Source organism: Neophocaena asiaeorientalis, unplaced genomic scaffold, assembly GCF_003031525.2.
Source record: "Neophocaena asiaeorientalis asiaeorientalis breed wild unplaced genomic scaffold, Neophocaena_asiaeorientalis_V1.1 scaffold56, whole genome shotgun sequence".
In the NCBI taxonomy this organism is placed as follows: Eukaryota; Metazoa; Chordata; class Mammalia; order Artiodactyla; family Phocoenidae; genus Neophocaena; species Neophocaena asiaeorientalis.
The window spans coordinates 2,917,597-2,934,372 of NW_020175837.1; the positions used below are offsets into that span (position 1 = coordinate 2,917,597).

General features: G+C 42.8%; 1 protein-coding gene across 1 annotated transcript in view; it reads left to right on the plus strand.

Moving 5' to 3' along the window:
* The window catches only part of LOC112391570 (E3 ubiquitin-protein ligase HECW1-like), a gene marked incomplete at its 3' end in the record, with an annotated part of 310,339 nt that overhangs the window by 215,773 nt on the left and 77,790 nt on the right, over nt 1-16,776 (plus strand). The window contains exon 2 of the mRNA XM_024732942.1: nt 6,540-6,864. Coding sequence (XP_024588710.1) covers nt 6,540-6,864 — 325 coding nt within the window. The remainder of the gene's footprint in view (nt 1-6,539; nt 6,865-16,776) is intronic.

The window sequence follows — 16,776 nt, forward strand, 5'->3', positions numbered from 1 at the left end:
GAAGGAGGTGCTAGGGATTGGGGCTTTCTCCTAAAATACATCTCCTGCTGAGATGTGCACAGCCGTCTGGTGGGGTCAGGGTCACCTCAGCCCCTCACACCCACCTCTGTCCCACAGTCTCACTCACAACAGCAGAGACAGGAATGTCCTCATGGGACTCAGATCTCAGGATGTGAGATGGAGAAGGGGATCGACCAGGGGCGGTATTTCATCTTGTCCTCAACTCTCCCTTCTGACCAGTGTCATTCGGGAACCGGTAACTCGGGGGATTCTGGGCACCAAAGTCACGTGCTTGAGACAAAAAAGGCACTGAGATGGGTTCCTGAGGTCAGGGAACAGAGCGTCACGTGGTGACCCCAAGACAGAGGAGGCGGGCACACTCCAGCCTGCATCCCACACACACCCACTCATTCATTCATTCACTGAACATTCACTGCATCCTTGCCCTGCACTACTTTAGCTGGAAATGCAGACCTAAAAGAACTAGGCAGGGACCACGCTGTCTTGGCGCCTGCGTCTTAGTGGAGGATCACTGATGAGAAGTAGGTTAACGAGACAGTTGCGGAGAGAAAATGTCCATCAGGCTCTGGTTTACTTGCACTGTCAGTGAAAATAATCAATAAGCAGCTATAATAGGAATAGAAAAGAGGTTTTCTTGAGCCAGACTGAGGACCGTAGCCCGGAAGACAGCCTCCCAGATAACTGAGGAACTGCTCCGGAGAAGCACGGTTTTCAGCACAGTTTGTCTTGTCAGAACAAAGAACATCAAACAAGTCAGGGTTTAAAAAAAAAAAAAAACAGATCGGCACGTACACAGCGCATCAGTAAGGACTTGGCCCCTGAAAAGGGAGTCTTATCATGGAAGGAGGACCAGCATTGGCGTGCAGGAAGGGAGGCATTCAATCCTTATTTTTAACATGGACATTCCTTACTTCTGGTCAATGTGCCTTTTTCCTTAATAATTAAAGCAGATGTACAATGTATGTTTGATAGGCCACACACAGGCTGTTCTAGCTAGCGTAAAATTCAAGTTAACTCGTGTACAAGCCAGAATGACCTCCCCGCACCTCAATATGTGAAAATTTATTTTATCAGCATCAAGGCCAGAGAGGGAGATTCAGGATTGAGAACAGAGTTGAGAGCAGAAGGTTTGGGGCATCAGCGGTGCAATAAGCCAAGGGGACTTTTGAATGTGATCAGAGGCAACAGTATCTGAACCCATTCGTTCAGCCCCTACTAAACTCTCTCTGTATTATGACCTCAGCTTTTGTCAAAGATTGTCCAAGCAACCAGCCGCTACATTTGTGATTTTAGAAAAAGATATTCTTTTAAGATGTTGTTCACCACATCATGTAGTGTCCCCTACGTAAAGTTAAAAATGAAGCATCTTATGGAGACCTTGGAGGGAGGAAAAAATTCCGATATTCTGATCGTGAGAATTACATTTTCCTTTATCTTTTTGGCTGCCAAGAATCTCAGAAGAGAATCTGAGTCTCAATTATTGCAACTTTATCTTCCCGTGTTTTAATTTGGAGAGAGTGCTTACAAGTGGTCCAAGTGCCCGCTTATAATCACACAGAATGGCTCAAATCCCTATTTCCTGCTGCAAGAGGTGTGACCTTGGGAATGTTTATTAACCATCTGAGCTGGGTTTCTCACCAACATGGGGAGAGTGATAATTGATAGGGTTTTAATGAGATAATGTACCAAGTTCCTTACATAGAGTAAATGCTCCTAATATTACCCTCTTTCTTATTGCTACTTCCCAATTTTTGTCTGGTTTATATTTCTCTATTTCCTTGTACATTTCTTTTGTTGTAAATTTTCTCAAATCCACTGTAGAAAGAGATAAGTTATATAATTCTTTTAAGTTCCATTACCCCCCTTTTGGCATAACAAGATCTGAGTGTAGGATAAGAAAGCTTCGGGCAGCTACTTGCTCAAAATAAAATCTGTCCATGAACTCAAATAACTCTTATGCTTTCTCCAGCTAAATAATGCCAGTTTCTATAACCTCGTCTTGTATACTTTAATGAAGTTTCCTTCAGGGCCTATGTTTTCCACTCACAGTTTTTGATTTCTGAGTGTAGAGGCAATTTTTAAGAATCACTTTCTCTCTTCTAGATATGCCTTTTGTCCACTTTCTTTTCATTTCTGAGACAGCACTCACTCACAGCTTTATATTCCAAAACAGAAAAGCTATTAATGACTCTGTCAGTTAGAAATTGACACAGCCGAATCTTTTGTCACCCTATGTTCCTCAAAGTAACAAAAAAAAAAAAAAAAAAGGATATACATAGCAACTTGTTCCTTCCCTAGAAGTGATGGGTTTTTTTGCTTTTAAGATTCTGTCTCCTTCTGGAAGGTTTTGTCTTTGCTAATATGCTATAATGCATATTAAACAGATTAAACACGCAGGGCTATTCCAAGATTTAAAAAATAATCAAAGAACATATCACTTAATTCAAAACATTTCCACAATTACAAGTTATTTAAGTCAGAAAGCAAAACAAGTAAACAAAACATCATTGTTGGATCCTTGGAGACAAATAGGAAACAAACCAGCACATGGAATCTCACTTCCTACTGAGCAGAACACAATGTGATCAGATTGTTTCCAGCGGCTCACACATTGGCTCACTCACTGGACCTACTTTTTCAAGGGTCAATTAAAATCTATGCCCAGCATAGCCCATAACTAGGTGCCCTTGATTACAACCAATAATTAGAAAATTATAATGTTACTGAAACTGTTACCGATATTCTTGTGGTTTTCTTACCCATGTCTATTACCTATCACCAGTGTAAGAGAAGATAAAGGATATTTGAATTACTTGATGGGATGGAGGAAAAACTGGGAAAACGTTAGTGATACAGTTAACTTCCTCACCATCCATCAAGTGGGAGAGCCTGGAGAAAGAAGGGAGATCTCTGTCAGACAAGATTTGCCTGAGAGATGAAGAAGAATTGTGAGGTTGTAAAACATTGGAATCACTGTCTAGGAAGAGAGTGGTCTTTTGTCCAGGGCTATTTAAAAACAGGACAGATGCTCATCTATCTTCTACAGTTCAGATGTGAAGGGAGAATGATTAAATTGCTTCTTCCAGCCGGATGAGTCTATAGTGTAAACTAAACACGCGTGAAGACCTGGGGGAAACACGGCCACAAACGAACCACGCATTGGGAACCAACTATCCGCCTGCTGCATTCCAGAAGCAGCTATTGTGAGCCTTTGACAATAACACCTGTTTAGGACATGACAGCTTAACGTTTGATGTTAGCCTTCTTCCTAGGTAACTTTTTGTCTATTTTTTTCACCTCTGCATTATCTACTACTAACTTATCACATCGTTCTGTATCTTATCTATTTGTATTAGTCATCTTAAGCCCTTTCTGGAACAAGAAGGGACATAATTGAATAAAATAAATTCTATGAATTAAAGTTTTTAGCGCTTTTCTCTGTGTGTGCCAGATGTCATGCAGTTCCAGCAGGAAACACTGGCCTCAGGGCCTTCATGGTTTAGGGCAGAACACAGACAGGTCAACTAGCAATAATGCAATGAGAATCCTTGCAGGGCAATGGGATTCCTGTGGGATAATGGAGCACAGAGCCCCACTCTCTTGGCAGTGGGGAAGGATGTAAGGAGAGGTTATAGCAGAGCTGGTGCTGGAGCATAACCTCAAAGCAGAATATAAATCCTGCCTGCAAGTATGTGTGGGGAGGATGTGGGCAAAGCTGGGGTGGGGTGAGGGGAGCGCAGTCTTCAAGAAGGAGCAGCATTGAGGCTGCCCTTCCAATACCAGGCAAATATCATGATTCCAGTCTAGTAAATTATTGACAAATGTCTTCCCTGACTCATGTTTCCTTCTGTGCTTTTTTTGTTCCCACCATGTGGACAGTGTTCGCTGGTATAACTTGACAGTGTCTGGTTTCCACGGAATTCTAATAATAATACCACAGCAGAAGTGTCTTCAACAAAAGAAAAGCACTCTGTAGTCTTTTTCGAGGCCCTGACTGACACGACATGGATAAAAATCCCTCAGCCTCAACATGAATGCAAAAATATCCCACTCAGGTAGTAACCTGACAGATAAAAGGAGGTTTATTTACCCAAAAAGCAAAAGGAAGATTTATCCAAAAATTGGTAGATGGGACACCTTTCCAGACATGCCAGCCTGTTCAATGTTTGCATCCTCAGTTTTGTAAGAGGAAACCTGGAGGGTCATGACTACGAATGACTTGTAGGTTTGCTGTTGAATGAGTTCAAGTGTGAGTCTCTGGGGACAACATGAGGGGACCCTGGGCCATTGCGGGAGCCTGGCTGACTGCCTGGGACCTCCGTTTCAGTACTATTGAATATTTTAGTAGTAGATTTCTACTTATTGAGCACTCACTATCGTAAGAGCTCGGCTTGTAGTATCTCATTAAATTCTGACAGCAACCCCTTTACAGATGAGGAAATAGAGAACTAGAGAGATCAAGTAAGTTGTCCAGGGATACACAGCTTGGAAACTGGGACGTGCTGCTCCAGATTTGCCCATAGTTTGGTCTAACGCATAAGATATACTTGATTATCTCATTTAACCCCAAGTAGTCATTTTTAATCTCCATGATAATACTGTAAGATACTATTAGTGCACATAAAGTACGTGTAAACCGAAGAAAGATTATGCTGTAGCAACAGCCCTCCTTGTTTTGGAGGTTTTACAAAGGTCTCTGAACAAAGCACCCTGGAGGATGTTGAGGTTACTGGGATCCTCTTGGAGCTGGCCTGAAAAGGCAGGGTGCCTGTCAGGTGGCTGGGCTGTCCAGGTTTCCTGGGCTCAAGGCTGTGCCTGTCTTCCTGAGAGGTGGACTGGTTTCCAGGAAACACTGTGGCCCATCTATTTTCATACTGTTGCAGTGACTAGCATTTTTTTTTTTTTGCTTAGAACATAGGACATATGGTACCAATAGTGTGATGAGATGCTTTCTGAAGTCTGGCTTTTCCACCAATAGTAATTCCATGGTAACCACCAGTGGGGCTAGAAAAATTCCTAACAAAAGACTCAGATAATGAATGAATAGGCCCGCCATATGGCCATTAAGGCCCAAGACTCCGAATACCAATGCCGTGCTTAATCAGGTTAACAGACTCTTTACAAATGCCCTGGTCTTGGAAGATGGAAAAAGTATAGGCCTAAATTACTGCTAAATAGACTTATATAATCTGAAGAGCAGACTGGTGCTGGGGTCTGGTCCTTGTGGCTGGTAAACAAAAAGTCAATAACTTGCATTTGATTGATGTGTATAATAAGCTACAGTCTCTGGGACCTAAACTGCATGATTAAACACATTTTAAGACCTTAATCTTCTCTTCTTGAAAACAAAAGTTTTACTGTTATACAACAGCATGTACTTTTATAGCCAGGAGCCCCCAAAATGTACATTTAAATCCCAATTGTAGTATACTTTGATGAAGTCAAAATCACCCTTGCTTGTTTCACAAAAGAATCCCTTGTGCTAGGGCTTCCCTGGTGGCGCAGTGGTTGAGAGTCCGCCTGCCGATGCAGGGGACACGGGTTCGTGCCCCGGTCCGGGAGGATCCCACATGCCGCGGAGTGGCTGGGCCCGTGAGCCATGGCCGCTAAGCCTGCGCGTCCGGAGCCTGTGCTCCGCAACGGGAGAGGCCTCAGCAATGAGAGGCCCGTGTACCGCAAAAAAAAAAAAAAGAATCCCTTGTTCTAATTCCATAGGATGCTCCTTTCCCCATGTTTTCAAAGCTATCTGCCTCCAAAACAATCGGGTCATTGCTCTGCATCAGCTCAGCTAGTTTTAAGTGCTCCATGTTGTAAACAATAAAAAACATGCATTTTTTTCCTCCACGGATGCAATGTTTTCTACAATAACATTGGCTCTGAGGGAGACATGGTCCTCTGAGATTGGGTTTTAGTGAAAACGGTGGTGTCTGAATATTACTAGGATATCTGAGATCCTTATAGGAATTTCAGGTGGTCCAGAGACATTCTATAGAGTGAAAAAGCTGTAAATGGAGAAAAAGTGACTGCCTCACCCAGCAGGGACCGCCTCTAATTCTGAGCTGTGTGTAGGGTCTTGAATGCTGCAGGGATCACTAAAATGTGCAATGATAATAACCATCATTTCCCCTAAAGAAGGGTAAAATTGGATCCAATTGAATTTATGCTGGAGAACTCAAGAGATGGCACTTCGTTTGGGGGCAGTCACACCTCCAGGGCCATTCTGCAGACATTCCTGGCCTTCTGGCACTAAGCCGGCTAGAGGAGGCTGAGACCCCAGCAGAGCACAAATGCACGGCCCCTTGGTGAGTGTGCATTTAGTTCTTGCCTTCCCGGCATGAACCAGAGCTACAGCGTTGGCCCCGAGGAAGACGCTCTATGTCTATTTCAAATCTTCCTAAAAGGGCTGCTCTGTCCCAGCTGGCTTCCCCCAGCACATCCTCCCTTCCCTGTGCAAACAGTGACTGACGGTGTAGACGGCATCTCCCGCCCCTTGCTGACTGTCTGTTTACCCCCGACAGAATCTGTACCAGAACAGGTTCTTAGGCCTGGCCGCCATGGCATCTCCATCCAGAAACTCCCAGAACCGACGCCGGTGCAAGGAGCCCCTCCGCCACAGCTACAACCCGGGCCAGTTCCACAGCATGGCCATTAGGACCGGCCCCCATGGCGCTGTCACCATCCCCCGCTCCACCAGCGACACCGACCTGGTCACCTCAGACAGCCGCTCCACACTCATGGTCAGCAGCTCCTACTACGACATAGGGCACTCGCAGGACCTGGTGATCCACTGGGACATAAAGGAGGAAGTGGACGCTGGGGACTGGATTGGCATGTACCTCATCGGTGAGTAGAACAGCACTTAGTGCCACGGAAATAATGGTCTTAGCAGTGTGGTTTGGGCATCCAACAAGTACATTAATTCATGATTCACTTTTACGGATGCCTTACTATTTCAGCAAACTCGATCATTTCATTAAAACGCACAATTCACAATCAAATGTGTTATACACAAAATTCTAACGCACAGAGGACCACACATGAGGCTTCACCTGCCAGCTCTATTCAATGGAAAAGAATCACGAGACAGCAGGACGAGGTGTGGCTGAACACAAATGTCATTACCATTTGCAACTATAGAAGCTCTTCTGCTTATGAGTAAGTTAATATGAGAAGCTCGTTTTCAAATCCATGTGTCTGTAAGACCAAAGCAACACCGTATGCGCAACCAAGGTATGCACATGTAGGTGGGGTAATTTCACTTAGTTTTCAACATAATCGTAGACCTCTTTTCACCTGCTCTTTCAAGATTCTTACTGCTTTGTATTCCAAAAACATAATGGGTGATACAGACAGCGAGAACAGGCACACCACAGGCTAAGGAACAGTTGCGCTGGCTGAAAGGAGAGTGACTGGAGAAAATAAATCTCACAAATTTGAAATTATGAAGAGAAATTGGCATGAAAATGTATTTCACCTATTTTACGTGGTGGAATCAGATGTGGTGAAAATTGACACATTCACGCTGGTAAATCCACAAGTGAAGGTTGTAATTGTTGGTGGGGTGAGGGGACGGTTCAAGTTCAACAGAGGCCAGGCCTTCTGCGTTCAGTCTGTACAATGAAAGGTTTGCACATTCAGACACACAAATGCCAGATTTAGCATCATTGACTATCAAAGACACCAAAGGATTGTTACGAGTATTTTGCAACCCGGATCATCTTTATGATAAAATTCGGGGGCTCTTATCTGACTAACTAGCTGTCAGGGAAATTTTTTGGGGTCTTTTGAAGGTCTTGCAATCAGTTTGGTTAGTGAATTTACAATACACACATTACTGTAAAGATGGAAAAACATAATTTTTGAAATTGTTACACAAATAGTGGTTACTCAACTAAATTGGACTTCCAAACAGGTAAAATTTAATTGGCTTTAAAAATAGTTCTGGAATCGGTGTTTGAGTACCATCTGTCTCAAACAGAGCCTGCGAAAGAACAGACCACCAAGCACATTTTGTTTATTCCATATTGTTTTAAATTTGGTTCGTTGTCAGTATTTCAAAAAGTAGAGATTTCTCGCTGAAATCCACCTTTCTAGCTTCTTGTGCAAAAGCTCTCAGTTTGGCTGACTGATCCCATAATTCCTGTGGCTCTAGTGGGCTAGAGTCAAGCATTAACTTCCCCCTTTTGACTAGCCTGCACCTTCAGTTTTGTCACAGGCTCCTCGCCACCTATCCCTACTTTAATGATGATGGTTACTTGTTCAGCACCTTAGGCAATTAGATTTTTGGCCCCAGATCTAGTTTTGAAGCAGCTCTTCACAGCTGTACCTTCCTGCAGTGGTGTCAGTGGCATGCATTTCTCGAGTCAAGGAACAGCTGGAGTAGAGCATGGCAGGCGGGGAAAGGTGGATACCTTCATCCATGGGGAAGGGATGGATGGATCTGGAGTTCAGCCCTAGATCCAGGCTGCGGTGTAGATCTGGGATAATTGGCCCTGAGAGTAGAAGAATTCACTCGTGGATTGGGTGTAGAAAGAAAGCACCAGAAGGTCCCTATTAGAGAGAGAGGCAGAAGAGGAACTCAAAAAGGAGATGGGGGCGTGATGGAGAGGTAGGATGAGAATCAGGGGACCACGTCATAGAAGACGAGAGAGAGGGTGTCTGAGGAAGGAAGGGATGGTCGGCGGGATGAAGTGTCCGGAAGCTCCATGAATGAACAAGATCTGGTGTTAACATGACATTTTGACTGAGACAGAAGTAAACACGGTTCATCCTCTGAGAATCTCAATTTGACAGTTTATTCTTCTCACAGTAGCTGCACATATATAACTGTGAAGTGATTTAATGCAAAATGCCGACGCTTTCGGCAGAATAGCATTTCAAAAGCAACTTCCAAATCCACAATTCTCCGTGAATCTTAAAAGTTCATCATTGGTGGGTCCTTAGTAACTGACCTTCCGGATTTGCCGTGCCTTGCCAAAGAGCAAATCATAGAGCTCTGTGATTTCATCTAATCTGTCATTTCACAACTGAGGAAATGCCAAGTCAGTGGTTCCCAGTGCCACACAGCTGCCTACCCTGGCAGCAGACCCCACAATGACCATGAGGACATCTTGGCACCTTTGGGTGCAATATCACGTATGGGCCATTCCACATCAGTGGGAAACCTAAATGTCCCCGTGAGGCCAGGTCTGTGATGCTTTCAGCTCTGCCCTCCAGAGCTCTCCGGACAAACGTGACTTTTCTCCAGCCATAGTGAATGAGATATCTGCATTTGGAAGGGGATGTGTGGCCCTGCTCACTGACACTGTCACCGAGTCACCAGTGCTGTCTTCAGCCAGGAACCCAGCAATGGGACAATAAAAGTATTACCATTACTTTGACAGTGAGATTGCATTTGGTTACCCTCACTTATGGAGTGGTTCCTGAACTGGAGGAGCATGATGAAGTTTTCTCTCCCCTAGTGACACAGAAAGGGGAAAGATCCTGGGGTTTCAGTGACAGCTTGACCTGGCTTAGAATCATACTCTACCACTGGCTGGATGTGTGGCCTCAGCCAGGTATAGTCACCAGAACTTCAGCCTCCTTCTTCAAAGTAGAGAAATAACTTTCTCAGGGTCGTTGAATGGAATTGATGAGATACTGTGCGTTTACTGCCTGTTGATCAATAAATGCGTCTTGATTTAACTTGTCAGGTAGCTCTAGTCTCTGGATGCATTATGGCAAATTACCCTAATTCCCAGGCTTCATTCAGCCTAACCATGGCCCTTAGACGTGTGCTCAGTTGTTTCAGTTGTATGTTATAGACAAAAGCTTCTTACCAAACCCACAGGGACCTGGAAAGAGATCTTAATTGTCAGTAAACAGGCAGAAGCTTGTGATTTGGTCAAAAACAAGTACTTGGTGGCAGATTCGCTAGTCATCAGTATTCCTAGGAAATAGTTTTGCAATTATTCATTCAGTAATGCCTACTTGACTTTGACAAGTAAAAGCTAATTATCTGTGAGTCCTATACTTAGTGTTAAAGATTCAGCGCACTGAGGGAACAGTATTGTATAACTGGGTTAGGATACATAAATTGAAGAATACAAGACCTCTAACCATAAGAATGCTAAATTAATTAGAGCAGATCTATTCAAGTATTTTCACCTCTTCCTTTTACGTTCCAGTATTTTAAAGACTTTAATATCTTAAAACCCTCTTTAGCATGATCAGTTTTTTTAAATAGCCATTCCTTTGACTCTGTTGGAAGGAGCCCTTATTAAAACTGCTGAAACATGAAGTAAGTATGCAGTTAAAATTATGAAAATATAATTGAATAGGTAAAGTAGGCATAATATGCTCATAATTCGCAAAACTAGCCTTCTGGTAAATTTAGCATTTTAATAAATCACATCATTATTATACCATGCTATACCATGCTATCCCTATACCATGCTAGAATTTGCTCAGTAATTTAAATCATAATGAAGCTAGAGTACATTCATGCATTTAAATTTCAACAAATCAAGAGATGATAACTCAGAGCAAAATTAAGATTTAAAATTTCCTAAAATGGCATCTTTGAAGGATTTCCATAGACTGATGCCTGAGGACATGTATTCTCTTCCATACCTTTTGGTTGCCTTATCTGTGTGAGGTTAGAGATTATGGTCTGTATCAAACTGATTATTTTTTTAATTTTTTGAGACTTCTGTGACCTATCCCTGTTCAATGTTTATAAATATTCCATGTATGATCATAAAGTGTATTTTTGTTGTGAATAAGGTTCACTCTACCTATCTACCTATCTGTCACCTATCTAGAGATAGACACTATCTTATATAGAGAGAGATATAGATATCTTATACATAGATATCAATATATACAAAGGTTTAATATACATGTATATAATATTTATATATAAATATTTTTATGTTATATAAATATACAGTGGTAACAGTTCCCATAGAACCATGCAAAACAGGACACAATTCGGATATGTACAAGTTTCAGTTCATAGGGTAACTCACAAAGCAAGGATCCTCTTTCTCTCTCCCTCTCTCTCGTGTGTGTATTTAAGTTCAATCACATAAATTGTATATTCTAATTTTCTGTCTCTTCCATTTTTTGAATGGAGTGTCTCAAAATCACTAGCCAAGAATTTTGTTTTAATTGATTCATCTATTTCTACCTTTGCTTCTGTAAGTTTTATGCTTTGCAGATTTGATGCTGATTACTAAGTGCATGAATGTTCATGATATTTACATCTTTTTCCTCTACAGTTTCTTACAGGTTATTATTACAGATCTGCCTGTGCCCCTTGTGCTATTCTTTGCCTTGAATTTTGTTGGTTTTTTTTTTTTTTTTAACTATTTAAGGCAGGTAGTTTCTCTGTTTTCTTCTGCTTCATATTTACTTGATTTGTCTTTTCTTTATTTTCAACCTTTATCTTTTTTTAAGTGTAGCTCTTTGTGTGTGCTTTTTTATTCTGATCTGGGTGTCTCTGACTTTAAATTGGCTAGAATAGCACATTTATATTTATTATACTTACTGTTCTATTAGGACTTATTTTTGCCATCTTTCTTTAGATTCTTTATTTACTGTGTTTTCTTTTTGTTTCTTTGATTCTTCTTTTCTGCTTTCCATTAGATCTGTTGATTTCAAAGTTATACATTTTTTATTGTTCTTATGGACTGCTTTTAATCATAGTCCAGTGGGTCTCAATCAAGGGTAATTTTGCCTCCCAGTGGACATTCGGTAATATCTGAAGACATTTTTGGATGTCACATTGTAGCGGGTGTTTCTGGCATCTGCAGGGTAGAAGCCAGGGATGCCACCAAACAGCCTATCATACACAGGACAGCTCCACCACAACAAAGATAACAGAGTTATCCAGCCCAATATATCAACAGTGCCAAGGCTGAGAAGCCCTGTCTAGACTACCATATTCACCCCCATTTATTTTTGTAATCTCATCAATATCTCTTTTTCCAACAGACTAGTAGTTCATCCAGTGTAGTTTCATATTCCTTTGGTCTTCCAGGACTTTGATTTTCCAGATATGGACACTTTTCCTTTTATCCTCAATATCCCTTAGTCTTTCTTGTATATTTTGGAACTTTTTGTCTAGAAGTGTTTCTCAATCAGATCTCCAGCTTCCTAATCCATTTTTCACCAAAACTCATACACTATAGTAGGATAATGCAATGATGGATGAAGGCGTGAATATAATAGCCACATGAATAGCACTCATATCCTACACATTAGTTTCAGCGGATTTCAGTTATCACTCCATGGGGAAATAGTTCTATGGTTAAATAAGGATGGGAAAATCTGCCTACTTTGCCCCACTTTAGAGACTCACAATATATATTAAAGGTTTGAGAAGCTTGGAGTAAGCAGCACACTTTACTTGGTATAACCCAGCATTTCCTATACTTTCATGAGCAAGAAACACTTTCTTATTTCCCAATATTTGCCTGTCAGGTGTTCCACTGTGGAAAACCACACATTAGGAGTTATGGGAAGTTACAGAATAAGTACAGAAACCCAACCCTTGCCCTTAAGAAGCATTTAATATGCTGAGCCTTAAAATGTAATGATTTAGGATGAAAGCTAAACTTTTCTCTCTGGCTAGACACCTGCACACAGAAACTCCCAGAATGCTTCCTTACGGACATCAACTCTTGAAGAACTGAAGTTTTTCTTGTACATCGGGCACTCTATTAGAATATAGAAGAGCTGAAGCTGTGCTTCCTAATTATGGTACAACCAGTGAGAATACTTGTGTTCAAATAAACAATCTGAGGGAAAAGCCACAGAAAACAGAGTGGCACTGATTTTTAGGGCCTCCCCTGCCATTTATCCTTAGATTCCCTTCCTAGTACAGGAGAACAGAGATTCTACATCCTTGGCTTTGTACTGTGAAAGGCAAGTAGATTCTCCCCAGATCTCCTGGCCTGCTATTTGGTAAATCCATAGTCTAGAGATAGTGGGAGAATCCTTGGAGATTTTTCTGAGATTGGTTATCAGAAGGCACCAGTTGCTCTGCAAAATGGAAGCAATGTTGTATTTTTTCTGTTGGGCTTAGGTAGTGGGCCAATTCTTCGTTTAATTGCTTCTGTGCTCACTTGCCCATTCTGTTCTCAACAGCAATAATCTTTGTTGTATACTCTTCTATTATAGATTAACGTGTAGGAAGCACAGCTCTAGTTTTCATTTTGAAGACAAAGCAAGATAAGTACTCCTGGTTTCTTAGATGTGCTTGTTTCTGTAAGCTTCACTAGAACTTTGTGACTCAAAATTTTGCAAAGATCTTTTCTCTATTGTAAACTGTGGAGCAGGAGGTAGGATTCTTCATACTGGAAGAAAAAAGTATCATCCAGCAAATGCAGTCTTTTTTTGAGAAACTTAATACATCTCTATATGTTCTGTACAGAATGAGTAATGCAAAAAATTTAAATAGTACTGGCCTAAGCTAATGTTTCAGGTTACTAGTGGTTTTGCACAGTAAGTATCATGGAGCTTTGCCATAGAGGGCCGTATTTTTAGCCCATACTATAAATATAAATAGCTGCTTATTAGATGTCTAACACTGTTCTGAGACCATTACCTGTATTATTAGTTCATGTATTGCTCACAGCAGACTTTGAGGTTGGGATTAATATTATCCCCATTTTGTGGTGAGGAAGCAAAGACACAAAGGGATTAAGTATAATGCCTAAGATCCCATAGCTAGTAATGGTACCCTAACTACTTCTCTCAAGGCGGCTGTAGATATCCCTGTAACCACACAAACATTGCTCCTACAAAAACTTGTACCATGACAAAGGATGCAGAAAAGGGAACCTCGCAGGAGGGAGCCAGGGGGCTGCCATTCCTCAGTGTGATGGAGGGCAAGCCTTGGTCCCCATCATCCATCCCAGTTCTCTTCTCTTCTCCAGTGCCTTCCTCTAGTGTAGACTCTGGTCCCTGAAAATTACGTGTCTCAGACTCCTGTGCAGCCATGTTCCAGATGCAAATTTGGTCCCTTCATTTAGACGCACCTGTGCAAGTTTGGGAAGGCGGAAGTGAGCTGGGTGTTTCCTCCTGATGTTTAGCCTGTGGTTGCCACAAGCATGGCTCTGAGAAATTAAGCTTTTCTATCACGGTGTCCTAGCGTCCCCTCACTCGCTTCCTGGCTGTGAACAGGCAGCCCTGTGGTGGTGGCAGGAGCCTACTCAGCTTGCCACTAGCTGGTCACTCTCTTTGTGGGTGGAGAGGCAGTCGCCGAGGCTGTGCCTAGCGTCCATTTGTCTAGCACCTAATTCTCTACATAAAATCCCTTAGTGCATAAAATATCTGGTCTGATTCTGTTTTCCTGCCTCTGACCCTGACAATACACTTGGATTCCCAAGCAAAGATTAGTAGCTTCTAACAATTGGCAATACATTCCTTGGGGGAGGGAGCTGACTTCTCAGCACAGATGGTCCAGGCAAGAATACCGACTCTTCTATTTTCTTGCGTGATATTTGCTATGAAGTGTTACTGTTATAATAAGGGAATGGGATACTCATTAGGACCAACTGGCAGTCTCTGAAAACGTGTTTAAACCTGTACAGCGAAATGTATCTTGTTGTCTTTAAAATGTGTGTTACTTTGCCATTCTCTTTGTTTTTTTCCGATTCCTCCCACTTACTCACGCCCATCCTTTTTTCATTTGTGCCCTTGTGGTTCCTTGATATTTAACCCATTCTTATACCCACTGTCTTCTCATGAAATTGCCTGTTTTCTTGAATAAATCCTCAAATCTATTCAGAACTTCCTGAGAACATAGGCCCTATCTTGTTCAGCAGTGTATTCCCAGGGTTTAGCATACTAACTAGAGTGGAGTATAAATACTCACACATTTGCCTAGTGCGTGAATGAACACCCCCTTTCTAGGTGTTACTCTATATGGATACCTGACCGTGACTATTAAAGTGAATATTCTGGTGATCAGAGTGGATAAATGCAGGAAAATACCTCTCCTTGGAGAGCTGCCATAATGAGGCAAAATTCTCTCTGGGTACTGAAGACCTAGGGAGCCAGGAAAACATTATGCCTTTTTTTTTTTTTTTGCAGAAATGAGGCAATTACTGTAAGAGACGTATTATGCAATCATCTTAGCAGCCCAAACAGGGCTGTGAGCACACACTGTGATTATAAAGACAGACGAATTTTGCAAACAAGTGATTTTCCGAGGGATACAAACAGTTCCTGCTGTTAATGAGGCAGAGACGGTGTTTTCTCTGCTTGATTATCTCGGCCAAAAATGTGCGATCGAATTAGCAGGTCACAGGCACGCTTACCAGTCATCACACGTACTCCACGCCCCCCACCCCCATGAGGTCCCAGTTGTTACCACTCCCCGTCTCGCAGTTGAGGACCTGCAGCTGTAGAAATGACAGTATTGGTAAATGGCGCAAAGGTCCTTGGAGCCGGGTCCTTTCGCTATAAGCTCTGCCCTCTTTCACCTCGTCCTCTGTTTTCCAAATCCATCCAGATGCAGGAAGTGAACCTCAGAATATCTCAGCTGCAGAGAGGGCAACCATGACCTGGCCCCTCTCTGCAGAGCTGGGGCTCTGGGCCTCCCCTCGGGAGCTCCTGAGTTCTGGCTGTCGCCCCAACCAGCGCAGTGGATTTGGACTCTCAAAACATGGTTGTCTCACAGCTTCAGATCCGTTTAGCTCAGATGGTTCCTTTCTGGGTGAAGTGGGAACTGCAAGGGCCCCATCGCAGATTAAGGTAAAATTCATATCCCTGTCTTCGCCTGTACTGAGAACATGAGGTCTGGAACCCAGGGGGAGGCAGTTGGCTCGGGCTTCATAGATCTGTCCTCTCTAAGGATGCTGCCTTGTTCTCTGGGCACCAGCTTGAAGAAGGACGTTGATGGGTTGCAATGTGACCAGCAGAGGAAGGGCAGGAGGTGGGGGGAGCATAGTCCCTGCCCCCCGCAGCTCCTCTCAGTGCTCGCACAGGGTAGGTAGGCTCTGCCCCCCTCGGGCCTTGGACACCCCATGGGGGCCTTGCTCCACCCTTCATACACCCACCCTCCATCCCCACCCTGGCAGCGCCTTCTCATCCCTCAGCTCTCCCCTGACCCCCCTGTCGGCCTTCCTACTTGTAGCTTCTTGTCAGAGCAGTCCATTCTTTTCCTTCCTCTCCCCTCTTACAAGTTGTAATAATGCACTTATTTCTTTACTTAGTGTTTAAAGTCTGTGTCCTCAGTTGTTTGTGGTTTTAGTTCAGAAAGGTTTTGCCCAACACTGTGGCCCCTGCACCTTCCCAGCCTGGCAGATGGTTGGATCTCGATAAGTGTCCGTTGAATGAACAGATGAATGCGTGGCTGCATGAAGGATGGATGGATAAATTCATGGATGGTCCCCAAGTGTTGGATGTTGATGGATGTCCACACTGGAGAAGAGATCATATAGGATGGAGCCCATGCGAACAGGGCCCCAGATAGAAAGTACAATTGGATGTTTTCTTTATGCCTCATTCTCACACCCAAATAGGGACCAGTTAATGAAAGCTTTAGGAGGGAGATTTTCACACTGAGATTCCCCACGTGTAAGAGTTATTCAAAGGTGAAATGAAGGAACTGCCTGGCGGTCCAGCAGTTAAGACTCTTGAGCTTCCACTGCAGGGGGCTTGGGTTCGATCCTTGGTTGGGGAACTAAGATCCCCCTTGCTGCACGGCACAGGCAAATAAAGAAGAAAAAGTGAAATGAACTGCTGTAGCAGCAATTTTTTCTG